Source organism: Puntigrus tetrazona, chromosome 5 (assembly GCF_018831695.1).
Source record: "Puntigrus tetrazona isolate hp1 chromosome 5, ASM1883169v1, whole genome shotgun sequence".
Classification (NCBI taxonomy): domain Eukaryota; kingdom Metazoa; phylum Chordata; class Actinopteri; order Cypriniformes; family Cyprinidae; genus Puntigrus; species Puntigrus tetrazona.
The window spans coordinates 27,668,570-27,688,534 of record NC_056703.1 but is presented as its reverse complement, the minus strand read 5'-3'; the positions used below and the strand labels follow the sequence as shown (position 1 = coordinate 27,688,534).

At 37.2% G+C, this 19,965-nt stretch overlaps 1 protein-coding gene across 1 annotated transcript in view; it reads right to left on the bottom strand.

The window, feature by feature from the left end:
• Positions 1-19,965, bottom strand: part of LOC122345117 (regulator of G-protein signaling 3-like) — a 76,338-nt gene that overhangs the window by 23,341 nt on the left and 33,032 nt on the right. Inside the window, exons 10-11 of the mRNA XM_043238946.1 lie at positions 17,296-17,339; positions 2,620-2,754 (exon numbers count right to left, since the gene is read on the bottom strand). Coding sequence (XP_043094881.1) covers positions 2,620-2,754; positions 17,296-17,339 — 179 coding nt within the window. The remainder of the gene's footprint in view (positions 1-2,619; positions 2,755-17,295; positions 17,340-19,965) is intronic.

Below are 19,965 nucleotides of genomic sequence, written 5' to 3'. Positions count from 1 at the left end.
TTATAATTAGCATAAAGAAAACAGTGTAGCAAATCAGCTCATTAAGAAAAATGTTTTCTTCTTGTTAAATTCATTGCAATCTTTTATATCAGCTGGAAGCAGTAACTGTAGCAGAATTACATTGCCATCAATTAATCTGTTAGTTCAGTGAATATTCAGTGTAAGTTCATATAAATTTGTGACCACACAATTACCTTCTTACAGTATCAATCCATTAGAGCATGTAGAGTATGTAACTCACATAACAACACACAATCATAAATACACTCATACATGGGGAAAGTGCAAAGGCTTGATAGTAAACCATCAGGAAAAACAGAGAATGGAAATTCAGTTAACCAAATGTAAATCATCTGCACAGTTAATAACGGGGTCTATAACTAATGCCGAACCTCTGATTAGTACAATACTTCCATTGCCTCATTGGTGCGGGTCCAGATGCAGTCTTGGATGAGAATTTCTTCCCAGGTAGAAGGTGAAAAGAGCTAAGAGAGAGATCCGCTGAGATCTGAGAATCATTGGTTGAAGGCCTGGCACAAAACTTAAGACTGGCTGTATGGAGGCCCACCAGACAAGGTTGCACTGGCAGACGAGAGGAAGAAAGACATGAAAGAAACCAGAACAGGGGCGGGTCACCGAAGTGAGGCCTTTTGAAGTCTGTGAAGGTCATACTTCTTGTGGGTCAAAGAGCCAATGATGTCTTGAACTTTTGGAGGTAGAGTTTTATGGTTCTTTGTAGTATAACAAATAAATTGTGTCTGATTGGTCAAAACACGCACAGACATTTACACCGATCCGCCACATTTCACAGCTGCAGTGAGTCTTAAAAACCCATCTGAAAACCCACAGACAAACAGAGAGAGACAGAAGGATGGAACAGAGAGGTGAAGAGAGCCATAAAGCAAAAGTGGGGAAGAGAAAATGATTGAAAAGGAGTGAAAGCTGATTCAAAGGCTGATAAAAGCATCTGTGATCAACACGTCCTTCTCTTTCATGTGAATGGAAAGCAGAGGAATAAATGATACCAGGTGTGAGATCTAACTCAAGGCCTATTGGGCTAATTCTTTGTCCCAATCAATGTGGGATATTTCTACTAAATATCACAAACTTCCAACCATATCAGCATTTTGCTGAGTGAAGATCTGACTAAATCTGACAACAGATTTAGCATTTGTTTCCTCAAAAGTCATTATTTATCATTAACATAGTGCTTATGTGACAGCATGCATCTCCAGAATGACCAAATAGTTAAATCCAAGTCCACTTCATGTGTTGAACGAAGCAAAACGAAAGCTTTCCTAGCTGATGCCGTATAATTTGATTTTGAAATATACTGTACCTACAATCTATGTATGGAAAGAGAATGGGTGATAATAAGAGACGTCTGGATGAGCAACACGATCCAGAAAGAGATTATTACCCAGTTTGTTCATGCTGTTCAAAACTGTGCCACAGACTGTGATGTCTATGGACTGACAGCTAATAGTACAACAGATGTCAGCACTTCAGAACAATTTCCTTGCGGCCTTCAGTATGCTGACAGTAATCTTGAGTCACGCGTGCTCATGGAGTCATGAGTGTGTGACCCTGAAAATGGAGAGACTAAAGGCCTTAAAGGAATAGTTAGTCCGATTCACTCATCCTCAAGCAACCCAATACATAGATGTGCTTATTTCTTTATCAGAAAAAATTTTGCTAAATTTTGCATTAAATACCCTGCACACAATGGATCCACTGCTGTAAACGGGAGTCTGAACCACTAATGAAAACAAAAGCACAATAATCCACAAGTAATTCAAAGCAATATTATTAATAGAGGACTATTATCAATGGTTTGAAGTTAAAAGTGCCTTATTGGATTTGTTTATAAGAAACATCAAGCCATGAGTTAGTTCTGGCTGGAAACGTGAGTCACGCATGCATCAGCTGATCCGTGTCTATAGGGATGGATATCAGAGCACCCAAATAGAAGATCTTTTAGCATTATCGGCATCTTTGTTGAATTGTGAATTCGACAGGCAAACTCTATCATCTCACATTTCCACAGTCAGCAGAAGTGAGAGAAAATGTTTATTACGTTTGAAATATGGATATTTATCATACAAAAACGCATGGATTGCCTACAGGGCCTTTATTCATCCCCGAGCCGTGTGAGGATGTTTTATTAGGAATATATACACATTATTTCAAGGCTTCCAAACTGAATATAGCTACCACCCATTTAAACCCATTCAAAGGCTTGGAGGGTCTGCACAATTTTAATATAACGTCGACAGAACTTCGGTCTGACAGAAGAAAGTCACATCGCCTCCTTAGACTTGACACACACGCAAAGTTGCCAGGCTGATGACACCAACAGCTTTGCTCAGTTACTGACATATGTGTGTTACTGACTAAAGTGACTGACTCAAGAACAAGTTTAGAAGGCATCTTCACTTGTTGCATAAAGAAGTATATCAAGAGATCAAGCACACACATCACACATGGCTTTTGTATGAACAACAAGTGTAAGAACAAAAGATTAATGGGGCACATGGCCAAAAACTCTACCTCTTCGGTGCCAGGCACATTTTATTGAGTCATAAGTAAATCCAGAGAAAAAGCAAGCATGTACTGTACCTGCTGAGGTGGGCAGAAAGTCTGTCTCGCGTGCAGATGTAGCTGTTTTTTGATGTTCTCGCTCAAACACTGACACACTCTTGATTTTTGCTCCAGGGAATCTGCTTCCAGGCTCAGAAGACAATCACATTTCTGCTGAGACACATACAGAGAGAGACAATTAATATTGCAACATACAAATGTTTATGGGGTTCGGTCAACTGAAGTGAGAGAAAAAAAAAATTTTTGGCTTTGTTGGTCTTGGTTTTGTTTGTAGTGCAGAGATTTTTACTGCCAGAAGTGATTAGAGATATGGGTATCCATTTTGTTAATGTCTTAAGACTCCAACTGTGCACTTTTTCTGGTTTAAAGACAGAAGGATGCTGTCATAACAATGCTAATTGAAGATCATTATTTTCAAATTATTTACTACTTACATTTTGAGAAAAACATAGTTAATTTCTATATATTACTTTATGCATTTGTGTGTGGTGTGTGTGCGTATATAATTATATTAATGTATAATTTAATTATACATTAATTTGCAACTACATGTCTACTAACTGCCAGAGTGGACTGTTAAAGTAGGTTTAGGGTTAGTAGAATAAGTTGACCAACACTCTCTCGGTCAGAATGTTGTATGTTAGTAGAATGTCTAAAGTGGATTATAGAAAAAAGTGTTATCATATACAGTAGTCAACATAAAGTGGATTAAAACCTTTCACATAATTCTGCCATTTTCTCTTAGAACTGCAATATGTTAACTGGTGAAAACTCAATTCTGATTGAGTCCATTTTAATCAATTATTTATGTATTTATTAAATTAAATACTAGAAACGGTGTATCAGGTGTAAACACGTCTTCTAGGTTATTTGATCACAGGTCATAGATGAAGTTTAGCATGGGTGATAGCTTTTCTGCCTTTTTGCCAGACAGAAGAGAAACTAAATCTAGGAGGAAGCTTTTATTGTTTGAGGAGTGATGAAACGCAGTGGCTTCTCAGCCCAGCACCAAAATCAATATAAGTCATTCTGCTGCATCAATCATTTCAACTTAATAAAGCGGCCTGAGACCATCTGTCTCAGCCTCAGACCAAAGCTGCATATAGCCAATAATGATGATGTCATTCTTGAGAGGCATTAAAAAATTGTTATCGAAAAGTTTCCCTTAATGGAAATTGCCCTTATTGACTCAATGTTATCCTAGCTCTGTATAATTTCCTCATTTTCACAAAAGGAAAGGTTAGGAAGAAGAATCTCTTTTGTAAAGAATGACAGTGTGAATATCAAATTTTCATTTCCTCTTTACATCCCCATAACTGTATGTCCCATCACATAAAAAACTATGTTGTGATGTTTTGACTGACACTTTAATAAAATGGTCATCGTTTTACATCAGGCCCACAAGGTCAATAGACCAAACGTTGCTTTTTCTACAAAAATTCTATATCTAGCATGGACTTATAGTGTGTGGGATTATTATTTTACTAATTATATTCAATACTACTGTCGGAATTTTTCATATGCACTTATCAATTTCTCTGGTGTCCTGAGTTTTACATTAAAAGGAGTTTATGAAATAGGACTCTAAAATAAGTCATTAAACATTCAACAATTCCACTGAGATGACAAAAGATTAGCTAATTCACACAGCCTCCACCACAAAACAGAGTAACTGGGGATATCCAATTCCAGAAATGTGTTCCTGGACAGCTATCAGCCAGATCTTCAGCTCAGATATAGGCTGCATCTGGCTGCCTCAGGGACCAAGAGACTTCTGTTCCAATATTTCCCAGCTGCTGCTGGTCTTCATCCAGCCACAGAGTCCCTGAACCAGGACGACTGGCTGTGGTACATTAGGATAACTGTCAGAGCACATGGGGCATTTTTATGATGCAGTCAGAGATTTGACTGGTTGGGCATTAATATTAAACACACAGGGAAAACAGGTCTTTTCATTCAGTAGTTTTCCTTCTTTTTCACTGCAGATCACACTGCAGTTAAAGAGAAGGCTATTTTAAGGGTCTGTGTGCCTAACATTTTAATGAAGGGCCTGTGTGGGATTTTAAAGCTGGACATATCTAACAGAACTTTAGGCTTTTTTTAGGGACACCATCTTTATCAACTATTTACAGATGTCATACATTACAGGCCACCAAGATTTAACAGTTTGTCCCAAAATGAGGTCAAACAGATGCTTGACCTTCATACAAGTGTATATGAACGTCACCTCTGAAAGTCACCTCTGCTGGAATTCAAGTATTTTTATAAAGCAGTAAAGGCCTTTTCTTATTAAAAGTGAAAATATGGCACAATCGCTCTTTTAAATCGAAATGATAGATCCATAATGGGACAATTCATTTGAAACAAATCTTTAATATGAATCAAAAACTACGAGTCATGTCAGAGACTGGCTTGTTTTTTGGTTTTTTTTGCATGTGCAACATATAATAGGTTCTGTACAGGAAACAGAAATGTTTACCTCCCAAGTCTGTTACTAGGTCCAACAAGCCATGCAACTCTCACATCATGCTCTCATGCAGTGAAAAATACATTGCAGAGCAAGAAGGAAACTGACAACTGATGTCAGGACAAATATCTGTAGTGTCTTAGTTCAAGCAGTATGTGAACTGATGGCTTTTTCATGTTTACTTAATATGAAATAAACATGAATGATCATCAGACTGTATAATCACAGTGTGATTACACAGGGAGGGTTGGGGTCTTGCTTTTTTTTAAAGTTAATTTGCTATTACTAGCCTTTCTGAAATCACCTGATTGTATTGTTTATGTGTTGTAGACTCTTTGTTGTAGGCTCTGGGCTTTTTGTGTTTTTTTTTTTTTGTGAGGTTTTTTTGGGGTTGACAAAATGGCAGATTCTGTGTTATGATTGGTCAGATCACCCATCAATCAAGAACTTTGCGAAGGGTCAATTAGATTTGGGCTGTATTACCCGAAAGCATAGTAAGCCCAATTGATCATATCTCCACTTCTACGATATACTTAGAGGAGAGTAGATGCTAAGTTCTTGTTATCATTTGTATCTGAGAACAGATTTGTTCTAACATGTTCATAATGCAGAATATCCTTTATATTAATTCTCTAATGTGACCTGAAGAGCAATGTCCGTTTTCTTCAGCGTGTGAGTGTTATGAGTCAGAGCAGGTTCAGTCTAGATCTGTCAGTCAGTTATCCCCTGACCTTCCTTATGAAACATTTGTACACAAGAAATTTGAAAGCAAATAGACTGAATTAAAATGACAATGTATTTTCTGTATGTGCAAGTATGCCCATTACAGGATCAACTATAGCCTAAAATAAAAATTTAACTTAAATTGGGTTTAAAGTGGGTTTTAAGCAAAGACATTAACAATCACATAAATTTCCAAGTGTAGCTTGATGCTTATTTTACCTAATAATTATATTTTAAGATGTATTATTGTAAGCATTATAAAGAGTCGTAAAATAGTATACAAAAGTATTCTTTAGTGTAAAATATGTTGAAGATTAACAGATAGGCTGTCATTTCATAAAATGATAAGCCGTTTCCTCTGAAAAGCTGTTTATTTAACGTATTAAAGCCTCTCCTCCATTGACATCCATTTTTTGGCTTATGGTTACACCCTTGCCTTCTAGTAGCTTTGGTTCTTCTTGTTGGTTTCCACAGATGCCCTTGTTACCCTTGTTAATCACCATGAAAACTGATCATTTCTAGTAGGCCCAGAGGGATGATGGAGCCCAGTGGAGAAGGAGGAATCAAAGGCTCAGGTGCAGCTGCAGACACGAAAGTCCATAGTGCCTAGGGGATCTCAACATGCCAAAGGGTCTGTGGCGAGTCTTTTTGCTGGCTTGAGGTCTGTAGCAGCTGGAAGGAGGGTGGGGATGGATCAGGGAGGAGTACTGAGATAGAGATTGACAACACCCAGCGAACTGGAGCTGACTGAAGACACTGGCCAATCTGTAATGTTGTACTCTTCCTCTTCACAAGTGGTAATGCAGGATTCACTTAGCCACTGTGTATATTCTATGTATCGATCCAGGTTATAGGTGGTACCTCCCGCTGGCATGAGTACAAACAGCAAATTATCTAACTCTTTCCTAAAACAGACCTCGAGAGTACCATCATTCTAGAGCACCTAATTGCAAAACTTTGTAAATAATTCTCCAGTGGGCAGCCATTCTGGTGAAGAGAGAGAAGCTTGTCCTTTGGTGGAAAATTTGTATAATAATACAAATTTGGACCACTGGAAAACCACAGAAGCTTCACAAAACGTTTTGTGGTGGATTTATGGTCTGATGAGACCCAGTTGAAACCATCATTTTGTCTAAAATGTTTGGTGCAAAAACAAGAAAACTAGTCACTCAAACAACATCATATCTATGCTATCATGGTGGTGTATGAAGGTGTTGTGCTATATGAAGGAATAGTGCCAAATACTTGATGAAGTAAAACCAGCCGGCCTCTATTTCAAAGCTGAAGATGAATTTCATATCAGAAAAGGAAGGGTTCCAGAAGAAAAATGTTTTGGGATGGCTCATTAAGAGCCCAGGCCCAAATCCTATTGGACTGACTTGAAGAGGGTTGTAGACAAGAGATTTAATCGATCTGGAGCTCTTTTACAAGAAAGGGTGGGAAAAAAATTGACAAATCCATCCATCCTAGACTCTGACCCTCTTGTTAGGGGCACAGGGTTCTGTTCAATACCAGCATCTTGGGTTGTATGCAGGAAATTGATTTAATCAAAATGTGAGTAGTTGACAGATATTTGTAAAGACTGTCTGTTGTAATAAATGCAAAGGTGCTTCAAAATAGAAAGGTGTGCCCATTTTGGAACTTGGCTTCTCCTTTTATTCCTTTAAAGATTTCAATTTTTTTGAAACATGGTTTCATTGTCTCTTTAAATGTAGAAACATGGTAGCAACCTGACATTATTCATGATTTATTTTATATCCAATCTAGTGGGGTGTCTATTGCATCCATCCTATAAGGAAAATGTCAATCTCAAATTTTACCCAAACATTTGTACATGCTATATTTATGTTTATTGGATTATATGCTAACAGAAAACTCTATTCCAATCTAATCTAATCCATAAATGTAATTTTACTGCCTACTGCCTCAGTTGCTTAGAATCTTCTTAGAGCTTCAGTTTAGATGATAACTGTGTACACATTAGACAGCAGACAAAAATGTAGCTCTTTAGGTTTTGGGAACGTAAGATTGTCTTTCAGAGTATAATATAATATAATGTAATATTAATATAGGAATATATAATATGAATATTAATATTTCCCAAAAGTACAAACTTTCCAAGTCTATGGGATCAAACAGGGCAAAACAGTTTTCAAAACATTTCAAGGGGAGCAGAGAAGACAGCCACAGCACTACAGATGGCAACCATAAACCTGGCAAATTTGCTGACAAGGGCCACAGAATCCAATAACCACACACTTCCCTGAAAACACACAACCCAAGGAAGAAAAATAAATAAATAAATAAATACATAAAAACAGATCCAGCTGTAATATATCAGTGCACTAAAGGCTGAGTGAACTGTAAAAAGATGCCCAGGAGAATAGAGCTGTTTATTGAACTATGCTTGGATGTTATGGGTGGATTACAGTCTCAGAACACAATGAATAATTAATGCTGTCAAACACTCATTTTACCAAGATTACATTTATGACCACCCATTAACTGACACTGCAGAGCAGTGGATTGTTGCCTTTTACCACTAAGCAATCAGGGCCTCATAATCTGCTACTTTCAGTCACAAAGTGTTTCATGTTGAGAATGAGTGTTGAGTGCATCAGTGTTGGTCTAGCTACAGGCACTAATTATATTACTGCTGACACACGATCAATCGCGATTCATCACATCCAAAATAAAAGCTTTTGTTTACATGTATATTTACTATGATCATTTTTAATGTTACTATAACCTAAAGAAGCCGTGTATAGGTTTGAAACCGTAAATAGTGGTTTTCATCTTGCCATTTTCTTGCGAAAAATAAAACACATTTTTACTCAAATTAACCAAAATGGATTTATAGACTTTTAGAACCAAGCTCCATAAACAACCGTGCTACTAATATGCATGCTAATAACCAACTTAATAGTGATAATTGTTCCCTAAACTGAAGTTTTATTTCTCTATTTAACAAATATTTGCTCAATAACATAAGAGACTTATTCTTAAAATTATAAACAAAATAATTTATTTAAACCTTAAAAAAGGTTTCCAAACCATTTGCTAGACTACATGTTTAAAAGAACTGATCTGATGTCACACTAAATGTTCTGCGGTGTAATAAGATAATTTAGTTAGATACAGAGCAAAAAAGAGAGAATTTTCGATATCTGCACTCTCAATCTTCCTGCGTTCTAACTCTGTCTTGTTTAAATCTAGGTTAGGGCTTCTAGGCCTGATGTTAAAATAACTGGACTGCTTGCAACCATACTTGTGGGGTGCTTGGTGATTGTGACCTGAGATGAAAGAAGCCCATCAAATCCATTTATTACACTAATGCTTCTGAGTACAGCACAGGGAACAGCAAAAATGCACCGGAACATTTTTAACCCTTAAGCTGTTTTTGAAACCTGGCTTAATAGATATTTGAGAGGTTGGAGGGAGGGATAGTGAGTGAGCACAATTTAATAGAAAAATAAAATTAAGAGTCCTGGCAAAAAAAAACTATTCCCATCCACTCACCAGTCTTTATCTACAGCATGGCATAAGTCTGATAACCTTGAAGTAAATTGCAAGTTTTTTTTTCTTTATGGTAGATATACACTGTAAAACAAAACAAAAAGACTTAATGTGGGAAAAATAATAAATAGAATAAGCAGCTAATTTACAGAAAAAGTCACTGTGATTATAGAGATTCGTTTTTTTATGTTATGCCAGCTGTTTTTAAGGTAAAGTAAATGTAGTGAAAAAAAATGCAAGTGGTGCTTCCCTGTGCCACGATGCAATGTTGTTACTAGGAGGCTGCTGTTTTGCCCACACCCATGCCAGAAAAAATTTCTAGATACGGCTAAAGTCAATCCAATCCAGTGTCGATTTATGGGTTTGCCAAGAATGAAAAATGCAAACCACAACAATTGAGATTATTTGTCGTATAGAACAAGTTAAATTCTATAGGTGTGTGTGTCGTTTAATTGATAACCAACCACTAACTATGTTCAGTGCAAAAACAAAACCACTTTAGGTTAAGCAAGACTTTTTAAAGCATTAAACATTTACAAAGTCAAAATTGTACAAATGCAAAAGCAACAATTCGTGTCTGTTTTCGCACAGAAATTGCTCCCGTTTCTGAACTGTAAACTCATCTTGAGCCAAAACAACCTCCGCACAGTCTCTGACCAGTTAAAATTTTTCCAAGAAAAACACATCCTCAGCGCATGAAAACCAGCAGTATGCGTCTTACCTCCTTCTGCAGATCCTCATCAGCCAGCCTGGAGTGACGGGATCAATGCAAGCGCACAGTGGCTGTGTTTTACAGGACCGCGCAGCATCTGAGAGTCAGGGGGTGGGGAAGCGGCGCTCCCACTCACTGCCTGCATGTACACATTTTCCAGGCCTTGAGAGGCAAATGACTAGGCCGGCTAATGTCAGCCCAGGAGTAAATGTGTTTCCATTCAAACATCTGCAGTCGATGTCAGAGGAAATACATTTTGATCTGATGATCTTTTGGATTATGTAATCCGCGCTAATCCAACCCATGACAAACTGTTTTCCTTTCACAGCCAAGGTTTACTTCAGACTGATAACGAATGATCTTACGAATTTACAGGCCAAAATAAATTCCTGTCTTGTTTTTGTGTATCACAACAGATCTGTTCAAACAATAGCATAAAAAAAAAATTCTGTCATTGACTGACGGATCAAAGCTGCCCTCGGAGGTTTAGATGTTTTATAACATGCATTAGATGTTTTATAACATTCGTGATTAATAAGTTAATCATGAATGTCCTGTATAAAACTCGTCACTGCTGTTTGAATGCTTGACTTGAGTACAAACTAGGTGTAAACTTCTTTTATGTACATTATACTCATTAACTGATTTTCGGTATCTTCAAAATGCTTTGCAACTAGGGGTATGCCATATCATTCCGTCCACTATAATACCAGTACAAATTTTTACATGATAAAAAAGTGCCATATTGTGATATCAATCATATAGCGGTTTGATGTTCAGCCGAAAATAGCAAATAGATCTAATAAATTGACATCTCCTTCTCTAATTAATTCACGTCAACTATGTTGATATTCCTTTGACATACTTAACTGTGTTAAAGAAACCTTTAAATAGGCTAGTAAAACCAATAACCCTGTTAGTATGTCACAAGCACTTTTTCCACATTAAAATAGTATACCACTTACATTTAAAGTGTAGCTAGATAAAGAAAGCCACAGAAGTGCTGGATACTTGTGCATTAATTAAAAGTGTGCTATGAACACTTTACAAAATATGTTTGCAGATTATATAGTCATGGCCTAAATTGTTGGCCCTGAAATTTTTCCAGAAAATCAAGTATTTCTCACAGAAAAGTATTGCATTAACACATGTTTTGCTATACTGGATTATCCAAAGTCATTCCCTAATGGCTCCGTTTGAAGAACATTTGGATAGATGGCACAAGCCTTAATAAAGACGCCTCCCTCTCCTCTTTTTCTCTTTTTTGGTTCTATCACTCATTTTGAACTACAGCGATGACTACTCTTACAATATGCTAAATTCAACAAAGGGTTATTTAAAGATTTAAAGGGTTATTTCTTTTGTTTTTGTACAAAAATAAATAAATAATTTATATTTATATATATATATATATATATATATATATATATATATATATATATATATATATATATATATATATGAGCATTGATTATAAATGGTGTCATTATCTAAAATGTAAAGTAATAATAATTTTTATTATTTGGGGGGCAGCTATTTGTTATAGGTCCTATACATATTTGAAAATAGCATATTTTCTAAGCAATAGGTGCTTTTAAAGAGGGGAGACATATGCCATCAATTGAAATGTTGTAGAAAATAACTAGGGACTCGACGAGGTTAACGTTGTAAATACAAATAGATTCCATTTTGAATTTTATTATCAAGATGCTGTTAACACCAATAACAATAGGGTCTTTTGACATTATAATTATTTAGCAATAAATTTAATAGTAGATACTGTTTATACATCGATAAATATAATTTTTATATAAAGGCACTTGTGACTTTTCTTTTAAATATGTCCATATTATTGACAATAAAAAAATCTGATCTGATGTGTAATGGGGGAAAAAAGGAGTTTGGCCGAGGTAGTTTCAACTAGGTTAATGATCAATCTATTGCTGTGCACTTTATGACCTACACCACCGAGCTGGTTGTGAGCAGTGTATCTTTAGTAATGTCAGTCACACATTGATGGGCAGAGATCGCGTAAATAGCTTCTGCTAACGCTTTTTGCACTTAGCCTAAATAGGCACTCCATGTGTGCATGGGTCCCAGTGCCTGTGCCCATAATGCCCATTGGATAATCCAGCCCTGATTCTAAGAATCTATTAATTTGTGTGTCAACCTTCAATTCAGTGCATATCTAAATTACCATGCTTAGAGACAAAGAGTCATAAAACTGTCCCTCCAAAAGTTCAAGACATCATTGGCTATTCAACACCCAAGTGGTGTGACCTCCACAGACCTCACTTCAGTGACCTGCTTCACTACCGCTTATCTTATGGTGAAAAAGTCCCTGAGCCAGATCAACATGACTACTGTTCTGTTGAACACTGAGAAGATGAGGAGGTTTCACTTTCCATTTGACCAAGGATCCTTGGATCTCAGCAGATATCTCTCTCTCTCAGCTCTTTTCCACATCCCACCTGAGAAGAAACTCTCAATCATAAGAGTCAGAACAATTTTGGAATTCATCACTCTTCAAATCTGGAAGAAAGTAATTGCAAGTCCAAGACCTTGAAACCATCAGGACTTTCATCCAAGGCTGCATCTGGACACTTGTAGTGACATTCCAAAGACCAGTTTATGGCAGCTCTAACTGCCAATGTGGAGGGAGATGTGCTCAAAAGTGACTGGATGATGGTAGAAGAACATAAATGTTCAGAACCATCAGATAAGATACCAAGACAACTGCCAGTCACCTCAAGAGGAGCAGGAAGCGAGACCTTCTGCACACACATCCACCTAATAGGGGACTTCTTATTGGACAACAGGTTGACCCTCACCATGGCACCAAATCCTAAGGTTTATGAAATGACTGCCATAAACATTCCTCTATATCTCTGAATGCCTCAGCAGTGGCCGAAACAAAAAAGGCCACATGGATATCTAAATCCATTCATACCTATGTTTGAAGACCTTTAACCTCAGATGAACTACAAGTTATGTTAATGGCCACTGAATGGTGATAACAGTTTGAGAGAGGTTTGGTAAAGAAATATTGCATTGGTAAAATGTTAAGTACACCATTTAACTTTGTACTGAACTGAATGCAAATGAGTTCCATCATATTTAGTTGTCTATTATTATCTATTAGTAGTGCATATTCATTTACAGGTATCATCACTAATTGTTGTATTTACTTTTGCATATCTATTGTTAATACATCTCATTAATCTTATTACAAATGTGTCTTCTTTGTGTTGATAATCTGAGGTTCTACTAGCTAGCTAAACCACAAATCTTTTAGATAAATCAGTTGACCAGCTTCCTCCAGTGCATGAAACAATCAAATTGTTGCACAGCTTGCGGGAAACACACCCACATTACCAAATCATCAGTCTTTGATTGGTACACTAAACTAAGCAAGGTGGGAATTGGTCATCTGAAATACTGATAACCACACTTTGAGTGATGTCCTTGGTGATGTGAGTCTCACATACGACACACTCATCGACAAGCAAGGCAATGCGAGTATCATATTTAACTAAACGAAACAGAGGTTTTAGTATTAGGAAAAGGCCGTTTTAAAAGGCACTGATGGTTTTACAGGTGGTTAACTGACTCTTTTCATAGCTTCATTCTTGCTTTTTCTGATGGTTTATCCATCAAGTCTCATATGCTTGTATGTTTATTTATGTGGGTTATAATTTCTGCCTTGCAAATTAATGTCCCTTTACGGTTTTGACCCATGCTACATGCGTTAATGCAATGATATGTAAGAAGATACTTTCTGTTGCCACAAAATATCCTTTCTTATATTTTAAATTATGTTAAACTGAATGTTTGCTGAACGAACAGATCAGTTGATGCAGTTCCTACTGGCAGCTGATATAATAATTGTAGTTAATCACAATTAATTGTAATTATTTATATACATTTCCCTTTTAAGCTGATTTGCCACAGTGAACGTGGAGAGAGGGGAGAAAGAAGAATCAAATTAAAGTCTTGCATTATGTTACTTATGGATGGAGACTGCGAGTATCATCACACAACACAACAGATGCCTGCTCCTGATCGATCTAATAGATCAGTGGTTCTCAACCCTGTTCCCGGAATTTTTTACCACTGATTAGCTAATAATTACATCAATAGCAATTGTGGACAATTAGTGGAAGTATCAAGGGATGCTATAATTTTTTGAGCTGTGTAATTGTAAATGTAAGGGTGTCACATATGCATTGATTCTGTTTGCAATAGAATTAAAACTTTGATGTAGTACATGTTTTAGCAACGTGTTTAAACAGAATGCCTTACATAATGTAAATCTGAGATCACACATTACATAATTTATGATGTAAAATCTAGGGATGTGCTGATCAGGTTTTTTGTGACCCAGATCCAATCCAAATATTCCAAATAATCCAAATAAACTCCCAATACCGAGATCCGATACTATATTTCTAGTGTCTGGTGCATCATTCAAATACATTAAATATATTAAAATCAATCCAGTTTATACCGAGTTGTGCAGAGAGTAAAAGTAATATATGTATGTATGTATATTATAATATGTATGTATGTATATATTTATAATAGAACATAATATAATTTTAAGATACACTCTGTGTACAAATTATATTATATTATATTTTATTATATTATATTATATTATATTATATTATAAGACTTTCGTAGAAGTATACAAGACCAATGATGGGAATAACAGCATTATAAGTAAACAGCATTATTAAATGCTACTGCATAGGGAAGAGTGGGCTGAGTATTTCCAGTTATTAGAAATTATTTTAAATTATAGTTATTAGAGCAGTACCCTTCCAATCTGAAGGAGGGTGTGAGCAAAAGGGAAGTTAGAGAGAACAGCAGGGGTTTTGGAGTCTTCTGAATAAATCCAGGTCTTAGTCAAGCCAAAGATACTAAGATTAGACTGAGAAGCAATGGCCAGAATTAAGTTTGTTGACAGCTGACTGACAATTCCAGAGACCCACAGAAAATGACAGAAATGCAGCAGAAGAGGTGCAGATAGGACGATAGGAAAGGACGCAGATTAGCAAGATTGCATTGCCATCTGTGTGTGATGTTACAGAGTTTGTACCCGAGTCTGTATGGAAAAATACACTTACCTGAGAATGTCTCTAAAATATATATATTTTTTATCTTTTATTGTACCATTGAAAAGTAACATATTAGTTAAGCCGGTGTGTGGTGGGCATCCTGGCCATCATTTTTATATTGTCACACGTGAAAAGGTGAGGAGCATCAAAGTGATGCAAATACACACAAGTGTTAATTCGTCCGGTTGACTTGAAGCCGGTCATCAATCATTGTATGACACCAAAGTATTGCAAGAGCAATTTGAAATCATAAGGAACTGTCAGCTCTGCTCTCTATAGCTCTCAAGAAATAATGTCATATAACAATCGATCTGCACAGTGTTAAAAGCTAAAACCTAGATATTTTAGGCAATACAGAAATCCTGGCCAGGATGCATCCCGTGAAAATGGCCAATATGATCACCCTAGTTCTGGTGCAATATGGCTGCTGCATTAGGGGGAGGTAGTAGTTGAGGAGATTCCCCTATCTTTTGCATACCCAAAAAGCACTATATAAAATGTAACAAATTAATAATTTATTTATTAAAACAATCTTTTATCATATTATTTATTACAATAGTAGGTAATTATTAAAGAAAGAAAATTATTAGCTATAATATGTAAATTATTTAAAATTTCCTTCTCACATTGCTGATTTCACCAATAACTCTTCAACTGAACAGTTTATGTTGTTGTATATGGTATCAAAATAATCCTTGTCCATCAAACCATAGGCATAGATATCACCATTTCTGTGCTATCATGTTTGGTTCTGGAGATATGACACAAAATACATAATTTGGTTATGACCAAAAGTTCACCATGGCAACCCCAAGGTGTTTTTGTGAAGGCTCCATTTCTGAAAATGTTCAGGGCCCTAAACTGTACAACTGTACCAATTTTCATGCTTTCATGAAGAAGTGAACATATCACCTCAAATTTTGCACACATCACCTGGACTATGACATTTAGCATAAAGTTTGGATTGGCAGTAAGATTCTACACTGGGAAAGAGCTCCCTGATGAGAAGGAGATGGGGTTGAAGGGGGATAATTAGCTGTTGAGCAATGAGAAAGCTGGGGATAATTCTGAAGGATATGGGTGTTGTGATAGGTATCACATCCCTATACGTAGACATGGATTAGCTGAAGCGAGCTCGACTAATTTGACCTGCCAGAACTAAAACTGCACTTGATCACTTTCAGGACCACTATTATCAAAAATGACTGACAATTAGCATACGGTTTGGACTGGCTGTATGGTTCTGGTGCATCCATGCAGCCTAGCATAGATAGGAGAGGGAGAGCAGCAATTACACCCCAAAACATCAGACAAATATTATAACAGGGTCAGCACTGAACTGACTTCACTAAACAATGACTGTTTACTATTTCTTTCTGTAAAAACATAGCCAGCTGGGACGTGGATGCTTGATCTCTTAATATCCTTCTTCATGTGTGGAGTGACAATCCTGTATGAATTTACTCTTGATTCTGCCACATATCTCATGGAGTCGATATCAATAATATAGCAATGTGTGAAGCAGTGCTTATGAATTAGCCACTTATGAACAATGCGGCAAATCTTGAACTTTCCCCAAGGCTGCTGACTTACTGCTCGCCAAGAGTGATCTCTCCCAGCTTAATGCATGTTGCAACAGTTTGTGTGGGTCAGTGCCTATTATATCAGCAAAAATAATGTTGTGAAACATTATCAGCTTTACCCTTTTGGCATTAATACTGTTTTAGTGGTTTTTTTGCCCTGTTTTGGAGTTACTGCCGTTTATTGCAATATTTAATTTAATCACATTATTAATAAATCATAAGCAGTATCTCAGATCAAGCTGTTCTTAGATTCTTGGCAGAGTGATGTAGTCCTGCACAGCCCCCTCTCACAATTATTTACTGACACAGGTATTTTTATCGCAGACCCACTCTGAGTGAGATGTCAACAGTCCACCATTGTTTCAGTCCTAAGCAATTGAGGTGTTTGTTGACGGATGTTACGATGAACATAGCAGTCATTATTTACTCCTGACATCTAAATATATATAAGTGTTTGAGCTTTTTTTATCATGACTTGTTTCACTTGTTTCTGAGCTCCTCAAGTGCAATGCTGTACAAGATGAATTACCAAAAAGTTTACATGTGGTGCAAATAAACAAAAGAGTAACTCACCTCAGTCATGTGGATCAAGTAAAATCGCAGATCTTCACTATGATCTGAGGAAACAAACAGAAGTCATAATATTATCTAAGAGAGAAAACAGAGTTAGCTTTATAACATACTAGACATGCTAGAAAATTAAGGGCAGTCTCATAGACCTTTACTGTCCCCATGTTAAGAGAATTTGGAGTAAGTGAAAAGGTCGGTATATTTTCTTTAGCCTGAGGCTTATTAATTTCACTCTTAGTGTGAAAATGCCTTTACGGTTACCAAAAAAGTTTTGTTATTAAAACCAAATAATCAAGCCCATCCCACATGACAAAAAGTAATGCAAAATTAATGTAATGCATTACTTTCCATAAAAAGTAACTTAATAGCGTGAATAGGTACTTTTTTATTGAGTAATGCAATACTGAATAAGTAAAAGTAACTTTACCCCAACACTGTCCCATATTGTGTGTAGCATCTACACAATGTTACCCTAATAACATTAATTTGTGAAAGAGTTGTAGCAGGTCCTCTGTTTCTTTTACATCTATGTAAAACCATATACGTCTTTTTCGTGTGGTAAAATTAATAATAATAATAATAAATATTTATAAGCAATTATGGGGCCAAGCACTTTCGGCCACAAAATGAAGAGGTAAGCATAACATGGAGCATCAGACCAAATGCCACAATGAGTAATAAAAGCACTTTTAGGATTACTGTAATTGAAATGACTCTAGTAGTATGATTTATAGGCTTATCACTTTTGACCAACGGAACATCAGTCTCATTACAATAGGCTAATGTAAGCGAAAGAAAAAAAACATGCTAACAATTAAAATAGGTGCCTCAATACATACCTCAATATGTACCTATAACAGAAATTCTAGTTCTCTATCTGTCGGTCACTATTAGGGACCACAACTTAGGAGCCACAATCACCTCTGAGTTTAAGAGAAAATGTCAATCAAAACTGGTGAGTGTATTTTGCATGCCAAACAACATGAAAGGCCCCTTTTTTTGCCAAAAGGCAAGGCACACAAACAAATACACAAGGGAAGTACTGACTCCAGGTTGATGCAGGAGTTGTGCTCGGCGACTGACTTCGCTCTCCAGGCAAAATCACAGCACAAATCACAGCGCAAATCACAGCGCAAATCACAGCGCGGACAGGCAATGTCCACCTTGTTGGTCCAGAAGCATCATTTCTGGCTCATCCTGGAGAGTGGAGATGTTGAAAAGTACACTTCTCAATGCTCTCATCTACCAGGGTGTCCCTTTCAGTGACACTATTGATGACTTTGCCCAGCAGTTCTCAGCAAAAAGAATCAAACTGAGGCCTCCTTTTGATCCTCCTCCTTTGACAACTGGCCCACAGTCTACTCATCGCCATGGGTACTCTCCTGCAATTCCATGCTGAGACAACATCAAAGCCGGCATGTTGAGCTCCACATAGGAGGTACCCATGCATCTCAGGCTGCTGCTATGTCCTCAAAAAAAAAAAAACGCTGCAGGGTTCCCACTGTTGCACCATCACAGGTATGATGACTGTACCATTGGTGCCACTTGTATGGGCTTGGGGCATGGCTTGCATCACCCAACTCATTTTGTTTGTTTATTTGAACAGTTAGACTCAGCTACACAATTCAGATTGTCAGTCGAAGACCCGAGGCTCACCAGCATTCTCAAGACTTCAGTGGCAGTCCGAGATGCCCCTGTCCTGCGTGAGGAGATTACTTTCTTCCTAGCAAAGAGTGCAATTGAGTCTGTTCCTTCCAGCCTAGATGAAGCAGGGGTTTTACAGTCCTTACTTCATCAATCCTTAGAAAAGTGGTGTCTGGGGCTTTTGGGTCAACTGGGAAAAAAACAAGTTCTTTTCTTGAGTTGGACTGGGTCAACATGACAATGCATCACACCAAAGAGGATACCCAATCAGTGCTAAACTGCCTTCAGAGGCAGAACGGTGGCACCACTAAAACAATTTCACAGGGTCCTAGGGTATATTACATCAACAGCGGCCGTCATGATGCTCGGACTGCTCCATATGAGACTGCATGCACACATTGCGTGATCATCACAACAATGTTCCATAACATATTCATCCCATATCCCCGAGAACACCCCTGAAGATTGCAGTCCTCCTAAGTCATCCCTTGTGCATCCCCAGCAATGAGAATCTGTGGAGGTGTCTAACTGGTGTTAGCATGCCAGGTGTCCATATGGCGTGATTAACTGCAGGAAATTCCATACATGTATTCTTCCATGGTAAGGCTTGCCTTGTGGTAAACCAGTGTCTTTCCCTTGATAGTTTTGCTCTGTCGGTCTCAGAGACCCATTCCATATCTAGTTCTGCCCCTTGGGTAATTCAATATTAGCCTCTCCTCTTTACCTCCCATATGGACTCCATATAGAGACCTTCTCCTTGAAAGGCACACTTCCCCAACATTCATCTAGCCTAGCTGTGACAAAATTTACAATGTGAAGTAGTCTTTCTCACAAAGGTTGACATTCTTTGCTCCTCATCATAAACCTGAATGAGTGGATGCACACTGTTGTCTTGAGTGCAGAGGAGTGGCTAATCATGCAAAATCCACTTGCTAATTGATTCTCTTGGGCTCCAAAGTTAGACCTTTACATAACAATGTGAGCTTGCATCTTTCGTTTGCTTATCTTGGTCGCTGTTTGTCATTTGTT